We start from the raw sequence: 21809 nt of genomic DNA, 5'->3' as shown, positions 1-21809 counted from the left end.
AAATATATGTATAGGGATACAGTGTGTATATATATAAATAAATAAATATATGTATAGGGATACAGTGTGTATATATATATAAATAAATAAATATATGTATAGGGATACAGTGTGTATATATATAAATAAATAAATATATGTATAGGGATACAGTGTGTGTATATATAAATAAATAAATATATGTATAGGGATACAGTGTGTATATATATAAATAAATAAATATATGTATAGGGATTCAGTGTGTGTAGAAAAATAGAAGTCAAATCTGTACCTACATTGTTTTGTTCCAAAGCTAATATATAAATCTATTCCACATATTTCGTTATTGACCATAAAGCCATAGTGACAGCAGCCGGAATAGCACACTCTCACAGCTGTAAGTCACAAGCTGGTTCTATCACATTATTTATGATCTCAAAAGATGGAGGAGAAAACGTAAAGAAAGCGCATGGAAATCGCACTGCCTGAGAATGACACAACATGCGTTAGATGTCTTATCGCTAGTGGGGATTGGTTACCATAAAGATTGAGCACAGACCTTGTACACGATTGTTATTTGGTGGTGTTAACTATTTAATGTAATGTTTGAGATCGATAGACAGACAGACAGACAGATATCCATTAGAATATATATATATATTTGATAGATAATTATGATAGATATGATATGGCTACATGGATATGAGACATATAGATAGATAGATATGAGATAGATCAGTGGTCCCCAAACTGTGGCCCTCCAGATGTTGCAAAACTACAATTCCCAGCATGCCTGGACAGCCGTAGGCTGTCCAGGCATGCTGGGAATTGTAGTTTTGCAACATCTGGAGGGCCACAGTTTGGGGACCACTGAGATAGATAGATATGAGATAGATAGATAGATAGATATTTTATTGGTTTGATAAATCATATATAGACAGATATAGAATAGATAGATAAATTATAGGTAGATATTAGATACATACATATATTTTTATCCTTCCAACAGTATTTTTATTAAATACATATATTCTTTTTTTTATAGATTTTGATAATGGATTATAGATATGATAGATAAATAGACAGATATTAGCATATATCTATATCTATCTATATATATATATATATATATATATATATATATTTATATTGATTTGATAGATATGGATGAACAGATTTGAGACAGACAGATATATAATTTTATAGGTAATTATAGATAGCATATAGACAAATATGGGATACATGAATGGATGGATAGACGATAGATATTGAGAATGTATGATACATATGAAATAGATTGATAGATGTTTTATGTCATCTGTGTAGAAGCACTCCAATAATGTCATGTTGTAATGTCTTATAAATGATTCAGGCGTCTATAATTAGCAGAGTAAATTGTTATCTACAAATAAATGTTCTACAAATAAGAAGTGACCCAGCTAAATCCTCTGGACGTAATAAAATCCCGATGTGGAATGGAAAACAATACAAGATAAAATCGTATTAAAGAATGAATTTCAATGAATGATAGAAATGTTCTTTTTGTTGGGCTCTGGGGCTGTGGACATGCAGGTGTATAGGGACGTGTATGGAGCAATGTGCCAAGGGAGGGAGAAAGGGGTTTGGTTTAGGGAAAGCGATTTAAGCATCACATGAGCAGTAAATGGAATGAGGAATCAGGGAGAAATATATGACCCGATCCAGAGAGAAAGAGAGCGTGTCTGTAGCAAGTCCTACCAGCCCTATACTGTATACACATATATATATATATACTGCTGCTCACATATAGCCCTATACTGTATACACATATATATATACTGCTGCTCACATATAGCCCTATACTGTATACACACATATATACTGCTGCTCACATATAGCCCTATACTGTATACACACATATATACTGCTGATCGCATATAGCCCTATACTGTATACACACATATATACTGCTGATCACATATATACTGCTCATCCATATAGCCCTATACTGTATACACACATATAAACTGCTGCTCACATATAGCCCTATACTGTATACACACATATATACTGCTGATCACATATATACTGCTCATCCATATAGCCCTATACTGTATACACACATATATACTGCTGCTCACATATAGCCCTATACTGTATACACACATATACTGCTGCTCCATATCGCCCTACACTGTATACACACATATATACTGCTGCTCACATATAGCCCTATACTGTATACACACATAGATACTGCTGATCACATATATACTGCTCATCCATATAGCCCTATACTGTATACACACATATAAACTGCTGCTCACATATAGCCCTATACTGTATACACACATATAAACTGCTGCTCACATATAGCCCTATACTGTATACACACATATATACTGCTGATCACATATATACTGCTCATCCATATAGCCCTATACTGTATACACACATATATACTGCTGCTCACATATAGCCCTATACTGTATACACACATATATACTGCTGCTCACATATAGCCCTATACTGTATACACACATATATACTGCTGCTCACATATAGCCCTATACTGTATACACACATATACTGCTGCTCACATATAGCCCTATACTGTATACACACATATATACTCCTGCTCCATATAGCCCTATACTGTATACACATATATATATACTTCTGCTCACATATAGCCCTATACTGTATACACACATATACTGCTGCTCACATATAGCCCTATACTGTATACACACATATATACTCCTGCTCACATATAGCCCTATACTGTATACACACATATACTGCTGCTCACATATAGCCCTATACTGTATACACACATATATATACTGCTGATCACATATAGCCCTATACTGTATACACACACACACACACACACACACACACATATATATACTGCTACTCCATATAGCCCTAGACTGTATACACACACATATATACTGCTACTCCATATAGCCCTATACTGTATACACACATATATACTGCTACTCCATATAGCCATAGACTGTATACACACATATACTGCTGCTCACATATAGCCCTATACTGTATACACTTACATATATACTGCTGCTCCATATAGCCCTATACTGTATACACACATATACTGCTGCTCACATATAGCCCTATACTGTATACACACATATATATACTGCTGCTCCATATAGCCCTATACTGTATACACACATATATACTGCTGCTCACATATAGCCCTATACTGTATACACACACATATATACTGCTGCTCCATATAGCCCTATACTGTATACACACATATATATACTGCTGCTCCATATAGCCCTATACTGTATACACACATATATACTGCTGCTTCATATAGCCCTATACTGTATACAGACATATATACTGCTGCTCACATATCGCCCTATACTGTATACACACATATATACTGCTGCTCACATATAGCCCTATACTGTATACACACATATATACTCCTGCTCACATAAAGCCCTATACTGTATACACACACACACACACGCACACATATATAGATATATACTGCTGCTCCATATAGCCCTATACTGTATACACATATATACTGCTGCTCACATATAGCCCTATACTGTATACACATATATATACTGCTGCTCACATATAGCCCTATACTGTATACACACATATACTGCTGCTCACATATAGCCCTATACTGTATACACACATATATACTGCTGCTCACATATAGCCCTATACTGTATACACACATATATACTGCTGCTCACATATAGCCCTATACTGTATACACACATATACTGCTGCTCACATATAGCCCTATACTGTATACACACATATATATACTGCTGCTCCATATAGCCCTATACTGTATACACACATATATACTGCTGCTCCATATAGCCCTATACTGCATACACACACACATATACTGCTGTATATACTTCTGCTCACATATAGCCCTATACTATATACACACATATATACTGCTGCTCACATATAGCCCTATAATGTATATACACATATATACTGCTGTATATACTGCTGCTCACATATAGCCCTATACTGTATACACACATATATACTGCTGCTCACGTATAGCCCTATACTGTATACACATATATATACTGCTGATCACATATAGCCCTATACTGTATACACAGATATACTGCTGCTCCATATAGCCCTATACTGTATACACACATATACTGCTGCTCACATATAGCCCTATACTGTATACACACATATAGTGCTGCTTCATATAGCCCTATACTGTATACACACATATACTGCTGCTCACATATAGCCCTATACTGTATACACACATATATACTGCTGCTCACATATAGCCCAATACTGTTTACACACATATATACTGCTGATCACATATAGCCCTATACTGTATACACACACATATATACTGCTGCACACATATAGCCCTATACTGTATACACACATATATACTGCTGCTCACATATAGCCCTATACTGTATACACACATATACTGCTGATCACATATAGCCCTATAATGTATATACACATATACTGCTGCTCACATATAGCCCTATACTGTATACACACACACATATACTGCTTCTCACATATAGCCCTATACTGTATACACATATATACTGCTGCTCCATATAGCCCTATACTGCATACACACACATATATACTGCTGTATATACTTCTGCTCACATATAGCCCTATACTGTATACACACATATATACTGCTGCTCACATATAGCCCTATAATGTATATACACATATATACTGCTGTATATACTGCTGCTCACATATAGCCCTATACTGTATACACACATATATACTGCTGCTCACGTATAGCCCTATAATGTATATACACATATATACTGCTGCTCCATATAGCCCTATACTGTATACACACATATATACTGCTGCTCCATATAGCCCTATACTGTATACACACATATACTGCTGCTCCATATAGCCCTATACTGTATACACACACATATATACTGCTGCTCACATATAGCCCTATACTGTATACACACATATATACTGCTGCTCACGTATAGCCCTATAATGTATATACACATATATACTGCTGCTCCATATAGCCCTATACTGTATACACACATATATACTGCTGCTCACATATAGCCCTATACTGTATACACACATATACTGCTGCTCCATATAGCCCTATACTGTATACACACACATATATACTGCTGCACACATATAGCCCTATACTGTATACACACATATACTGCTGCTCACATATAGCCCAATACTGTTTACACACATATATACTGCTGATCACATATAGCCCTATACTGTATACACACATAGATACTGCTGCTCCATATAGCCCTATACTGTATACACACATATATACTGCTGCTCACATATAGCCCTATACTGTATACACACATATACTGCTGCTCACATATAGCCCTATACTGTATACACACACACACACACACACACACATATATACTGCTACTCCATATAGCCCTAGACTGTATACACACACATATATACTGCTACTCCATATAGCCCAATACTGTATACACACATATACTGCTGATCACATATAGCCCAATACTGTATACACACATATACTGCTGATCACATATAGCCCTATAATGTATATACACATATACTGCTGCTCACATATAGCCCTATACTGTATACACACACACATATACTGCTGCTCACATATAGCCCTATACTGTATACACATATATACTGCTGCTCACATATAGCCCTATACTGTATACACACATATACTGCTGCTCACATATAGCCCAATACTGTATACACACATATACTGCTGATCACATATAGCCCTATAATGTATATACACATATACTGCTGCTCACATATAGCCCTATACTGTATACACACACACACATATATTGCTGCTCACATATAGCCCTATACTGTATACACATATATACTGCTGCTCACATATAGCCCTATACTGTATACACATATATACTGCTGCTCACATATAGCCCCATACTGTATACACACATATATACTGCTGCTCACATATAGCCCTATACTGTATACACACATATATACTGCTGCTCCATATAGCCCTATACTGTATACACACATATATACTGCTGCTCCATATAGCCCTATACTGTATACACACACATATACTGCTGCTCACATATAGCCCTATACTGTATACACATATATACTGCTGCTCCATATAGCCCTATACTGTATACACATATATACTGCTGCTCACATATAGCCCTATACTGTATACATATATATACTGCTGCTCACATATAGCCCTATACTGTATACACTTACATATATTGCTTCTCACATATAGCCCTATACTGTATACACACACATATACTGATGCTCCATATAGCCCTATACTGTATACACACATATACTGCTGCTCACATATAGCCCTATACTGTATACACACACATATATACTGCTGATCACATATATACTGCTCATCCATATAGCCCTATACTGTATACACACATATACTGCTGCTCACATATAGCCCTATACTGTATACACACACATATATACTGCTGATCCATATAGCCCTATACTGTATACACACATATACTGCTGCTCACATATAGCCCTATACTGTATACACACATATACTGCTGATCACATATAGCCCTATAATGTATATACACATATACTGCTGCTCACATATAGCCCTATACTGTATACACACATATATACTGCTGCTCACATATAGCCCTATACTGTATACACACATAGATACTGCTGCTCACATATAGCCCTATACTGTATACACACATATATACTGCTGCTCCATATAGCCCTATACTGTATACACACATAGATACTGCTGCTCACATATAGCCCTATACTGTATACACACATATATACTGCTGCTCACATATAGCCCTATAGTGTATACACACATAGATACTGCTGCTCACATATAGCCCTATACTGTATACACACATATATACTGCTGATCACATATAGCCCTATACTGTATACACACATAGATACTGCTGCTCCATATAGCCCTATACTGTATACACACATATATATACTGCTGCTCACATATAGCCCTATAGTGTATACACACATAGATACTGCTGCTCACATATAGCCCTATACTGTATACACACATAGATACTGCTGCTCCATATATACACACATATATACTGCTACTCACATATAGCCCTATACTGTATACACACATAGATACTGCTGCTCCATATATACACACATATATACTGCTACTCACATATAGCCCTATACTGTATACACACATATATACTGCTGATCACATATAGCCCTATACTGTATACACACATAGATACTGCTGCTCCATATAGCCCTATACTGTATACACACATATATATACTGCTGCTCACATATAGCCCTATAGTGTATACACACATAGATACTGCTGCTCACATATAGCCCTATACTGTATACACACATAGATACTGCTGCTCCATATATACACACATATATACTGCTACTCACATATAGCCCTATACTGTATACACACATAGATACTGCTGCTCCATATATACACACATATATACTGCTGCTCACATATAGCCCTATACTGTATACACACAACTCATATTCAAACTCAAATGACATACATACACATGTGCATACATACACACAAAAACCATTTTGTATTACACCCATATAGAAATGCATTACATACATATTTCACATACATATGCAAGCACATATTATATGCATACAGACATATTACCTATATATTACATACAGAGACGCATACACACATATAATGTATACAAATGGACACATATTAAGCAAATCGGATATTACCTATATAGACATACATTCAAATACAAACTAATACACAGATGAAAATGTAAAAAATAAAAAATAAACACTTTACATACAAACACCAACACACATAAACATAACAACAAACTATTACATACACAATACACAAAAGACATACACACAGGTATTGCATATACACACACGTATATAGGTGCACACATATATTACATACACTCACACTACAGTCTCCCATGCACACAGTCTCCCACTCCATACACTGTTACATCTATTTAGTAAACTGTGTTTATTATTATTATGGTTTTTAAATTCAAAAGAAACAATACAAGATAAAACAATATAATACAACCCATAGAAACGTCTTAGAATATTTATATGTTTATAATTTAAGAAACTCTAAACAGTCTGAAACCCTCAGATAACAAGAATACATGTTTTTCGGGATACGATATTTCTCTGTGCACTTTGCCTCCATCCTCTGTGGCTCCAGGATAATCAGGATAATGACCCTGTGTTCATGCCTCACAGCTTCTGCAGCCCTGTCAGGCTATGGAGTGGCTGGCAGCCTTTTATGTCCTTCTCCTTTGTCTCTTATCGTTATGTCACATTCTGCACTTAACTATATACTGTGTCTATATATGTAATATCTATCTATCTATCTATCTATCTATCTATCTATCATCTATCTCATATCCATGTATCTATGTAATATCTATCTATCTGTCTATCTCATATCTATCTATTTATCTCATATCTATCTATCTCATATCTATCTGTTTATCTATCTATCTCATATCGATCTATCTCATATCTATCTACCTATCTCATATCTATCTCATATCTATCTGTTTATCTATTTATCTCATATCTATCTATCTCATATCTATCTGTTTATCTATCTATCTCATATCGATCTATCTCATATCTATCTACCCATCTCATATCTATCTACCTATCTCATATCTATCTCATATCTATCTCATAACTATCTATCTAATATCTATCTATCTATCTATCTATCTATCTATGTAATATCTATCTATCTATCTCAAATCTATCTCAGAGTCTTCAACCTGCGGACCTCCAGATGTTGCAAAACTACAACTCCCAGCATGCCCGGACAGCCAACGGTTGTCCGGGCATGCTGGGAGATGTAGTTTTGCAACATCTGGAGGTCCGCAGGTTGAAGACCACTGATCTATCTCATTTCTATCTGTTTATTATCTATCAATCAATCAATCTATCTATCTCATATCGATCTATCTCATATCTATCTATGTAATATCTATCTATCTATCTATCTATCTCGTATCTATCTATCTATCTATCTATCTCATATTTATCTATCTATCTCATATCTATCTATCTCATATCTATCTCATATCTATCTATCTATCTATCTATCTATCTCATATCTATTTCATATCTATCTATCTATCTATCTATCTATCTCATATCTATCTCATATCTATCTATTTATCTCATATGTATCTATTTCATATCTATCTATCTATCTATCTATCTCATATCTATCTATTTCATATCTATCTATCTATCTATCTAGCTATCTATCTCATATCTATTTTTCTATCTATCTATCTCATATCTATCTCATATCTATCTATCTCATATCTATCTATCTATCTATTTATCTATCTATCTATCTATCTATCTATCTCATATCTATCTATTTATCTATCTATCTATCTATCTATCTATCTATCTATCTATCTATCAATCATCTATCTATCCATCCTCTTTCTAGCTTGTTGGCTTTGCCTAAACTGACCAGACCTAGTGGAACTGAATGCAACAAGCGCTTCCCAGCGTCTTCAACTCCAGTATAATCCTTTAAACGCAGAACAATTTCCCCCAGAAAAGCTACAATTATCACCAAATGCAGGCTTATTGTTAGTCTCCCCGAAAGCCTAAAAGAACCAACAAGAGGAATTCATTGAAATGCAAATAACAGGACATTTTCTCTAATCATCCCTGATGAGATGTAATTGTTTCTGATGGCTTCTACCTCTTCCATATAGTTCTGCTCTATTATATGAAATATCTCCATAGTTACATTTATCAATGCTCAGAATTAACCCCACAACAAATAAAAGCCAAAGAAAAATAGGTCTCCTACTTGTAGGTCGCAGGTTGGTTGGGTTGGTGTCTTGGTTGGCACTGGAAGAAGGAGGAGAAGAAGAAGCCATTTCTCCAGTGGCAAAGTCCTTTGTTTAGTTGACTTTAGTTAATATCAATATCTCCTTTCTGGCTGTCCAGGGAATCTGTGAAGATCCACCTCAAAAGGAAGAAGAAATGCACTTTTTAGAGTAAAATGGGTTAGAACGAAATCCACCTGGACTGGGATGACCTTGGGAAATCTCTGTTCCTGTTGACAATGACCTAAATCCAACCTAAGCTGGAGACATTCTCCTATGATGTGGAGTGGAGAACACCAGCTTCAAGGCTACAGAAGAGCACTGGAGCTATGCTGGGGCTGGGGACAGGAGGCTAGCCTAAAGTCAAATATATGTTAAGCCTGTCCCTAGGACCTCTGCCCTACCAGGAATAGACTGGCTCAGCAGACCGTGCAGTCTACAGGAATTATATCAATACACACTGAGCTCCTTCAATGGTTTTTGTCAGGTCCATCCCAGATACAGGGAAAAATGGTGAAATGATGAAGAAAAGGACCTGCCCTGCTGTAAGGGAAATGATGGGGGTTATACCCTCAATGCCAACTGCTTATAGTCAATCATCAGAATGATTCTGTTATATATTAATGTTACATTTAATTACAATCTAATTAAGACACAATCCTAGCCACATTAACGAACCACCCAATCATCTATGCAAAAGAGGAATCATTAACCGTTTCCTCTCTTGACAGTGACGTATGAACGATATCTTTATATGAATATATTCGTTCTCCTACTATCACAACATCTATTCGTTATCATTAGTCTACTGACAGATGCCTTTCTTTTACCATAGCAAAAGTCCCCATCGCATTATATTAGGCTGTGTACCTGGGTGGAATCAGAGGAGCACACGGTGTAACAGGTTACCTGGCTTTCTTCTTGCAATGTCTTTAGAACAAAAGCTACGACTCAATATCTTCCAATTATTCAGCAACCAGATGAAGATGGACAATGCAGCTACAGACAGGGAATAGATGCTCACCTAATGATTGCCCACTTGCAGGTATCTGCTAGGAGTTCATCCAGATCCTAAATGTTGCAGTCTTGACCCCCCAAAATATAGATGTCTTAGAAGAACTCCAGAGAGAGAGAGAGAGAGAGAGAGAGAAGACTGGATGAATGGACGTCAGTAGGGTGCAGGTGGGAATTGGGGGATGCCCCTGTCTTCTTCTCCACAAGTACTTGGCTATTCTATTTTAAAGGCAGGCAAGCAGTTAATGCCTGAGCACAGACAGGACTCAGTACAACACCTCCCCTAGTCCAGTGTGAGAGCATCCACCGCATCACTAGCCCCTGCCACTGCTGCTGGGAGCTATTAGTTGGCCACACTCAACATCCAAATGGCTAACGTGACTTGTGTGCAGGGTCCTTGTTGCCTGCAGGTGTTCTGGAGGTGGGGGTGGGGGGTGGGGGTGTTTAGATAGGATGAAGAATAAATTGTGACACCATGTATTGTGTGAAATGTGCAGCCCTGCACCCAGCCATGAATGTTTTCCCCATGTGAGATGTCATTGGGAGGGGGGATCCACTTCTACACAGAATCCCCTTCAATAGATTTTAGGATGTTAGTCACATTCAACACCATTAACCCTATAGCAGCCATGGGCATAGCCCATTTTCATATCAAATATTAGAACATTTTAATAATATTTGTAGTCATTTTCCGATGCTTGATATTTAGACAAATTGGTTGAAACAAAGGAGATATGAATCGTTTCTCTCTTTCAACAGGTTTCTTCCATATTACCAAATGGCCCGTGCTGTACCTGTCTGCAGATGTCACCAGTACAATGCAAGCTGACAGTGTCATTAAATGGACACAAGGGGGCGTCAGAATACCACTAATAAAAATAGATAAATACATTGAGGTTCTTATTGGAACTGTGGATCACAAACGAAACCTGGAAAAATATTATAGGTATTAATATTATTTTATATCGTCTGTGTGAAAAACAAACAACCCAGCCTTTTCCTGATGAGGACAATAAGTCCCAGCAGTTATCTCCTTTTGCCAAAATGCTTAAAAAGTATAAGCCACCCCAACCTGGAGCTTAACTTTACCCCAGCTTGTGAATACTGTTTTTGAGGCTTCCCTTACTCTCTTTGCTGTTTCTTTCATGATCTTTAGCACTTCTTAGGTTTGTGGTTTACTATTAATATTCTTCTGATTATTAATATTCTTCTGATTATTATTGTCTTTGTACTGTTGTACTATATTGTGTTTTTTTTTCAATGAAAAATTACACATAAAAAGAATGAGCCATTTGACAGTCCATAACTAGAGATGAGCGAACTTACAGTAAATTAGATTCGTCACGAACTTCTCGGCTCGGCAGTTGATGACTTATCCTGCATAAATTAGTTCAGCTTTCCGGTGCTCCCGTGGACTGGAAAAGGTGGATACAGTCCTAGGAGACTCTTTCCTAGGACTGTATCCACCTTTTCCAGCCCACCGGAGCACCTGAAAGCTGAACTCATTTATGCAGGAAAAGTCAGCAACTGACGAGCCGAGAAGTTCGTGACGAATCGAATTTACTGTAAGTTCGCTCATCTCTATCCATAACTGCAGCTATATGTATTGTCTAGTGCTGATAAAATATGTCCTATAAGCTAATTAAATCATCTATGGTTCATTGGAAATAATAATTATTGTAAATATTATAAATAATAATAATCTGATTTAAAAAAAAATGGCGTCCAATGTTGTTTTACTAGGTCACCTATTAAAACAACATTGAACAGAGAACTAATAGCTAAATGTAATAGAGGTTAATAATAACAGGAATATCTAGCATGTGCAAAGTACTATAGGAGCAGGTTCAGCACCATGGACAGTGATCCTGACTGTTATATACAGTGGTCCCTCAAGTTACAATATTAATTGGTTCTGGGACGACCATTGTAAGTTGAAACCATTGTATGGTTAGACCATAACTCTATGGAAACCTGGTAATTGGTTCTGAAGCCACCAAAATGTCATCCAACAATAGGAAAAAGTGAGGATTAAAGAAAAATGAGTAGATAACTAATATAGATAAAGCAAATCCTTACATATAAAAGTAATAAAGATCTGCTGGGAGCTGTAATCACTGTTTATTTCAGTGTCACCCAACCAGGGTTCCTCCAGCTGTTGCAAAACCAAAACTCCCAGGATGCCCGGACAGCCTTCGGCTGTCCGGGCATGCTGGGAGTTGTAGTTTTGCAACAGCTGGAGGCACCCTCTTTGGGAAACACTGGGAAAATGGAGCTGCCCTCACCTGATGTCCAAAGGAGCCTGGCACAGGTAAAGAGTACAGAACATGTAATACCTCCCTTTACTGTAGGGGGCGCTACCAGACACCAGTCAGTGCATGCACTTTAGGTTTACACAGGTTTTACCAGTGAATGCCCATTCTGATTGGTCGGTTCTTCCAGCTATTGACACGTTTCGCAGATCCCATAGCATTGTATGTTGAATCTGGTTTCAAGTTACAATGGTCCAAAAAAGACCATTGTATGTTGAAACTTTTGTATGTTGAGACCATTGTAAGTTGAGGGATCACTGTACTGTTATTTGTATTATACAGTTATTCTCATCCTGTGGCAAAACTACAACCAAAGGCTGTCAGGACGTGATGAGAGTTATGGTTTTTTAACAGCTGAAGAGCCACAAGTTGGGAAACCCATTTATTACTTGCTTAGGTTGGATTCACACACACACACACACACACACACACACACACACACGATTCAGCTCAGTAAACCTAGCACAAAACTGGCCACAACTGATGCCACAAATAATGGAAAAGTACATCAGTTGGCATAAGTTGTCTAGGATCTGGCACCCAATATTTCTGCAGGCTAGAGAGGTGAATGCTGCAAGGTACATTCTACTTTCTGGCATGTCCATCTATCTGGCGTCTAAATTAGGGTGCATAAAAAATGCTTTTCTACAGCAGTGTTTCCCAACCAGGGTGCCTCCAGCTGTTGCGAAACTACAACTCCCAGCATGCCCAGACAGCCGTTGGTTGTCCTGTCCGGGCATGCTGGGAGTTGTAGTTTTGCAACAGCTGGAGGCACCCCAGTAGGAAAACACTGTTCTACAGCCTTGAAAGGGAATGCTGACTCTTCACTGGCATGCCACTATTTAGAAGACAAGTTATCCACTTGTACCACTAGGGAACAGTAGGGTTGTAATTTTATGCCAGTAGTACAATAGAATCAAGACACCAAAGGCACCATAAAGCACAGGGTATTTACCTTCAGTGCTGGGTGATACGGTGCATCAATATCTTACATTTTAATGCAAATGCAAAATGCATTTATTGTTGACCAAGTCCCTGACTTTTTTATGATGTTGCAGTAAATCCATTGTATTTGGCGGAACAACTGCAGACTCATCTAATCTTATGGCAGTCATATACTATAAAGTGAGCAAGGCCACTTTTAAGGCAAAACTGCTGCCAGGGGCTAGGGTCAAGTAAAAATCAATAAATATATATATATATATATATATATATATATATATATATATATGGGCCTGTATGTCCTTTCTCTAAAAGACCACCACTTTGAAAAGACCATCTCCTTATCCAGACCAGATTTCACATGGCGGGTTTTCAGTGAACCACACATTTTGCATGTGGATAATTTTTCTTTGAGAAGACCACTCCCATGGAACTTGGTAGTGGAAAAAATGACCTTTAACCAGGCGCTCGGGGATCCAAGGAGATCTCACAACCAAGTCATGGAGGTGGATATAGATCAAGCTCTATTAGTATACAACAACGCGTTTCGGGGTTCGCATACCCCTTCTTCAGATTGACAGATTTGTCAAATCTGTTAATCTGAAGAAGGGGTATGCTAACCCCGAAACGCGTTGTTGTATACTAATAAATCTTGAACTATATCCACCTCCATGACTTGGTTGTGAGATCTCCTTGGATCCCCGAACGGCTGGTTAAAGGTCATTTTTTCTACTACCAAGTTCACCAACAGGATCTCCCTTTGGATCCATCCTGAAGACCTGCAGGCTTGCACTGATTCCTCTACTATTACCTCAGACTGAGGTTATATGCGTATATAATATACGCTCCAGTTGAGCGGCCATTCATCAGACCCCCTACTTGTCCCCACTTTATGTGGGGTTTTGATTCAATATTTAGGGTAATGGCACTAGGCGCCTCCTTGGGCCTTCTCTTTTTTCTTTGTTTACACACTCCCACGGAAGACCCCTTTTCCGTGCCATGTGCGTGGTCTTCTCAAAGGGGTTTTACTGTATGTTGATAGAATGAACGAGGCCCTTGGAAGGCGACAGAGCCCATTCTTTTTACCTAACTAAAATCACAAGCCCGTCCCCTCCTCCTGCACTGTATCTACAGGCCAATCTCCCAGTTTAGCAGCTCCCAGTAGAAGAGGTTTGCTATGGGGATTTACTTCTAAACTGGGCGGTTCCCGAGACACGTGTCATCAGAGAGCACGTAGACAGAAAATAACAACTCAACTTCAGCAGCTCATAAGTACTGAAAGGATTAGGATTTTTTAATAGAAGTAATTTACAAATCTGTTTAACTTTCTGGAGCCAGTTGATATATATAAAAAGTTTTTTCCTGGATAACCCCTTTAACCACCCGAAGGTAATATCGCTGGTCCTGGGCTAGGCTCGGGGGCAATGGAGACACCTATGCCAAGTTATAAACGGTAGCTTTACTGAGGTTAGACAGATGACACAGTCTATGCAGTACAGCCAGAATTCCAAGGAGGTGGCCAGTGACACCAGGGGACCTCGCAGGCTTGCTGGGACTTGCAGTAGTTAGACAGACTTTGGTGCAGGCCACGGTAACTAAACAGTAGACTTGACTTGACTGACTTGATGACTGGCAATTAGATGACTTTGACAGGTGGCTGCAGATTTTAGGCTTGAGGCCTCCAATGCTCTGGACACACACTGAGATGACTTGACTGCACTGGACCTCAGGAACTAAGAGAGATTGCAGCCCCTCCCCTGGTTATATAGGGGGGGGGGGGGCTGTGCAAGGAGCCCATAGGTCATTGGGGGTCACCTGGTCATAAGTGCCTCCAATCACATGGTATAACAATTAAAGAAACAGTACATTATTAATATCACAACTTATATACACAGTGGATAATACATTCAGGGGGTGACTCTGCCTGACAGGGCAGAAGAAGTACGAGGAAACACCATCCCGTACTGGGCCACCACAAACTCCCCCACTTTAATGAAGTCGTCCTTGACGCCCACTCTTGGGCCCGTCCTTGACGCCCACTATCAACATACAGTAAAACCCCTTTGAGAAGACCACGCACATGGCACGGAAAAGGGGTCTTCCGTGGGAGTGTGTAAACAAAGAAAAAAGAGAAGGCCCAAGGAGGCGCCTAGTGCCATTACCCTAAATATTGAATCAAAACCCCACATAAAGTGGGGACAAGTAGGGGGTCTGATGAATGGCCGCTCAACTGGAGCGTATATTATATACGCATATAACCTCAGTCTGAGGTAATAGTAGAGGAATCAGTGCAAGCCTGCAGGTCTTCAGGATGGATCCAAAGGGAGATCCTGTTGGTGAATGAACGAGGCCCTTGGAAGGCGACAGAGCCCATTCTTTTTACCTAACTAAAATCACAAGCCCGTCCCCTCCTCCTGCACTGTATCTACAGGCCAATCTCCCAGTTTAGCAGCTCCCAGGCTTAGTTTTGCCTCTTATAATATCTTCCTGCCTGTCACCCAGGTCCCTACCTCTATACCAGTGGTCTCCAACCTGCGGACCTCCAGATGTTGCAAAACTACAATTCCCAGCGTGCCTGGACAGCCAACGGCATGCTGGGAGTTGTAGTTTTGCAACATCTGGAGGTCCGCAGGTTGGAGACCACTGCTCTATACAATCCCCCAGCTTACTATAGGGACCCCGGTGACAGGCAGTAAGATGTAGGCGCAGCAGCAGGGCCCCTCTCCTCTCTCACCACTCCTCAGCCTGCTCGTGTATATATATGTGTGTATCTGTGTGATTATTTGTGTGTATGTGTTAGTACTACATATGTATAGCTGTAATGTGCATGTGTTTGTATATGTATAAAGCATGTGTGTGTGTAATATGTACCTGTGTACACCATGGGGGAGATTTATCAAAACCTGTGCAGAGGAAAAGATGCCTAGTTGCCTATAGCAACCAATCAGCTCGCTACTTTCATTTTGCAGAGGCCTTGTTAGAAATGAAAGAAGCGATCTGATTGGTTGCTATGGGCAACTGGGTAAATTTTCCTCTGCACAGGTTTTGATAAATTTCCCCCATAGTATGTGTTGTGATCATGATGGGGGAGATTCATCTAGACCATTTGCCCATGGCAACCAATCAGATAGCTACTTTTATTTTCCAGAGGCCTTTTCAAAAATGAAAGAAGTGATCAGATTTGGTTGCTATGGGCAACTGGTCAACTTTTCCTCTGCACATATTTTGATGAATCTCCCCCGATGTGTTTATTAATGTCTCTGCATACAACATATTGAGCACATTTGTGCGTAAATATGTAGTGGTGGATTGTAATATGGACGTCCTGGGAAGCTTCCCAGAACTTGTGAGGGATTCAAGGCTGCCCAAACTGCCCATATTTTGTTGTGGTTCCCATTCTGGGATTCTAAGGCTACGTTCCCTGAATCCGTGGGCAATTACCACTTACCGGTGACATAGTAGAATGCCGCCAGCTCTCCGCTCTCTCACTCTCCCTTAGTCTATGTTCAGACTGTGGAATATTCGGCATGAATAATCTGCACGGACATTTTGCTGCAGCAGTGTCCCATTGATTTCAATAGAAGGAGCCTCCAAGATTCAACGGGATAGCAAGGCGCTGACACGGACACACAGATAGAATGGGAACTGACGTGTTTAATCACCCATGATGCAACGCGTTTCACAGTACAACTGCTTCATCAGGCATCTGGGACTGTGCACACGATGGATGTTTCTGTTGCAGAAATCTGCTGGATTATTTAAATGTGCGAAATTTCTGCTTGTGTTTTCAAGGTGGAAATTCCGCACATTTTCAGCTGTGTGAACCTGGCCTTACAGTCACAGGCTGCACATGATCAGCTGTGGCCGACAACGTCACTTTCCAACGCAAGTAATGATGTCATCACACCGCCTGCACTGTAAAAGGAGACACAGCACAGCAGCCGGCCAGGAGAGGAAAAGGGATTTATTTATTTTTCATTCTATTGTTTAGAGTCTATGTGGTGTGTGCATGTAGGGTGGAACCACTGTTTAGGGCATTATATGGAGGCTCTCTGTTGTGAGGGCCATTATTGGGGATCCATTGACTGTGGGGGACACTATCTGAGGACTATAGAAGAACTGAGGAAAATGGAACTGCAGGGGAACAGGGCTAGGCAAGTATGTTGTTTTTTTCCCCCGCCCCAGCAGCATATTATTATTATAAAATTTTTCTTTAAAGAATGCAATAAGTCTTTAAACCCACTGGCTCCACTGTCGGTACACTGTGGTATACATCAGCATTCCTTTTTGACATGTTGCTGATGTATACCCTAAACATGCATTAAAAATATGGTGTAATACTAGTTTGATGGGAAAAATATACAAACAGCTTTCTATCAAATGAACAAAAACTTTCCACGAGAATATACCGTAAGAACAAGACTGCATTGCTGGTGGCATGGTTCCATGTCAGGTGCCTGATGCAGGATGTTGTTCATTTTTACAGACTCCCCACATCCTGTTGTATTTTCATAAGCAATACCCATGACCCCATAGTACCTTATACCGATACAGATCTCCAATACAATCATGTGCAGTCATGAGAAGAGAAATGTGGTGTCGGGGTGTGAGGCCAGAGTTGATGTTATAGCCCAAGGGGCAGATGTTATTAACCCCTTCTTGTGGTGACCCCAGGGCGTGGTTTAGCCTTAAAGGGGTATTCCAGGAAAAAACTTTTTTTTATATATACTGTGGTTCCTCAACATATGATATTAATTGGTTCCAGGAGAACCATCATATGTTGAAACCATCATATGTCGAGTACATATGTCTATGTAAAAATGGTAATTGGTTCTGGGGCCTTGGAACCATTGTATGTTGAATACATATCTCTATGGGAAACTGCCAATTGGTTCTGGGATGACCATTGTATGTGGAGTGTATGGGGAGTGTTTAACAAACCAGGGTGCCTCCAGCTGTTGCACAACTACAACTCCCAGCATGCATGTACAGCCATTGACTGTCTGGGCATGCTGGGAGTTATAGTTTTGCAACAGCTGGAGGCACACTGATAGGGAAACATTGATGTATGGGGTGTATAGTGTGTATATGTATTGTATGTGATGTGTGACATCGCATACAGTACTGTACAGTTCTTTAAATAGCTTCAGGGGGGACAGAATGTCCTCCATTACCATCCTGCCGACTACAGCTCTATAGGAAAGGAAGGGGAGCAGCTCATTGGATGCCTGCAGCAAGATGCTGCAGGCTATTGGCTATGGCTGCACTGGGGGGCGGGGCTTACACGGAGCTCACAGTGGAAGTCTGCGTGAGTTAGCAGGACAGCATGTGAGTAACAGGAGGCAGAATGGGGCACGTTAAACAACTATCTGTCAGTTGCTGAAGTTGTCAGCGCTGTCAGATAGCTGTTTGTACGATGGCCCCGACACACAGCAGCATCATATGTCGAGGCTGCCTTCAACATACGATGGGCTCTGAGAGGCCATCATATGTTGAAATGATCATATGTCGAGGCCATCATAAGTCGAGGGGTCACTGTATATCAACTGGCTCCAGAAAGTTAAACAGATTTGTAAATTACTTCTATTAAAAAAAATCTTAATCCATTTAATAATTATCAGCTGCTGAAGTTGAGTTGTTTCTGTCTGGCAACAGTGCTCTCTGCTGACATCTCTGCTTGTCTCGGGAACTGCACAGAGTAGAAGAGGTTTGCTATGGGGATTTACTTCTAAACTGGGCGGTTCCCGAGACACGTGTCATCAGAGAGCACGTAGACAGAAAATAACAACTCAACTTCAGCAGCTCATAAGTACTGAAAGGATTAGGATTTTTTAATAGAAGTAATTTACAAATCTGTTTAACTTTCTGGAGCCAGTTGATATATATAAAAAGTTTTTTCCTGGATAACCCCTTTAACCACCCGAAGGTAATATCGCTGGTCCTGGGCTAGGCTCGGGGGCAATGGAGACACCTATGCCAAGTTATAAACGGTAGCTTTACTGAGGTTAGACAGATGACACAGTCTATGCAGTACAGCCAGAATTCCAAGGAGGTGGCCAGTGACACCAGGGGACCTCGCAGGCTTGCTGGGACTTGCAGTAGTTAGACAGACTTTGGTGCAGGCCACGGTAACTAAACAGTAGACTTGACTTGACTGACTTGATGACTGGCAATTAGATGACTTTGGCATGCGGTACTTGCAATTGACAGGTGGCTGCAGATTTTAGGCTTGAGGCCTCCAATGCTCTGGACACACACTGAGATGACTTGACTGCACTGGACCTCAGGAACTAAGAGAGATTGCAGCCCCTCCCCTGGTTATATAGGGGGGGGGGGGCTGTGCAAGGAGCCCATAGGTCATTGGGGGTCACCTGGTCATAAGTGCCTCCAATCACATGGTATAACAATTAAAGAAACAGTACATTATTAATATCACAACTTATATACACAGTGGATAATACATTCAGGGGGTGACTCTGCCTGACAGGGCAGAAGAAGTACGAGGAAACACCATCCCGTACTGGGCCACCACAAACTCCCCCACTTTAATGAAGTCGTCCTTGACGCCCACTCTTGGAGAGCGGAGGACCATAATGACCATAGGGGCCTCAGACAGTTCCTGGGGCATTTCAAACAACATCCATATCCAGGTCTGATGCAGATGAAGACAAAGAGTCCATGTATTATAAAATGTTCATACATACTATTCATAAGACATCATACATAACATTAGATACTATTCTGACGGATTGGGCTGCCAAAGGCTTTTTAGCCAATGTCTTAGCTGTTGGGGTCCCTAGGTGGACACACTTCTCCCAAGAACTCTATGTATATCACTAGACATCACTAGACCTTTGTTACCTTATGCTTTTTACTGTACGTGCGCAGTGGGTTAACAGGAATACCTTCTGGACAGTAAAGTATCCAGAGCACGTGGACACAAGATAATATTAGACATGATACATCATTGACATGTGAGGACTGGTATTATGACAAGTGCTACAGCCCTTGTGTGGGTAGAAAGTTATGTGCATGACTGAACATGAAGTCAGTGGACTATGTGTAGCACAGGACTCTATGTTACTTGAATCTTTATGTGACAAGTCAATCTTTGTATCTGGCTGGAAGTTGGCCTTGAATGGACCGCTGGGACCTACGCAGCACCACATCTTGGTATTCAGGAACGCCTACTTCTTTGGAAGCTCTTGACTCGATTGGAATTGCAACAGGCTCTCCCTCATCGAATGCTGGAGTAGGTAGCATTTCTGGACTGGCAGGACTTGGACTTGCGGACATAGACATTGGTAAGACAGGTGGTCTGGAGACTGGAGTATAGATCGGCGCCAACGGTGACAGGACGGGGGCTGATGTGGAGACTGAGGTTGGTTGCAACGCTCCCGATACAGAAGATTACAGGTTGACTGGGAGAGAACAATGAAACATCCATGGACTGGCACGTACTCCCTCATAGGTCTGACTGCTGGTGGTGAAGGTGGTGGACTCCTTCTGCGCTGACAACATGACCCAGGTAGTGTACCTGCGGCTTAAGCAGATGACGCTTTGATGGCTTGATCTTCAGCCCATGCCTGATCAGGACTTGGAAGACATCTGACAGATGACTGAGGTGCTCCTGGTA

At 40.0% G+C, this 21809-nt stretch overlaps 1 protein-coding gene across 2 annotated transcripts in view; it reads right to left on the bottom strand.

Annotated features, from left to right (window-relative positions):
* The window catches only part of GAD1 (glutamate decarboxylase 1), a 109989-nt gene extending 98660 nt beyond the window's left edge, over positions 1–11329 (bottom strand). The window contains exons 1-2 of one of the 2 annotated variants that reach the window (XM_056534358.1): positions 10930–11329; positions 9887–10045 (exon numbers count right to left, since the gene is read on the bottom strand). In XM_056534358.1, coding sequence (XP_056390333.1) covers positions 9887–9956 — 70 coding nt within the window. In that variant the 5' untranslated portion in view covers positions 9957–10045; positions 10930–11329. The remainder of the gene's footprint in view (positions 1–9886; positions 10046–10929) is intronic. The other variant, XM_056534357.1, reaches the window with a different exon arrangement.
* Positions 11330–21809: the final 10480 nt, after the last annotated feature.

This window comes from Hyla sarda, chromosome 8 (assembly GCF_029499605.1).
Source record: "Hyla sarda isolate aHylSar1 chromosome 8, aHylSar1.hap1, whole genome shotgun sequence".
NCBI lineage: Eukaryota > Metazoa > Chordata > Amphibia > Anura > Hylidae > Hyla > Hyla sarda.
This window is presented reverse-complemented; position numbering and strand designations above follow the sequence as displayed.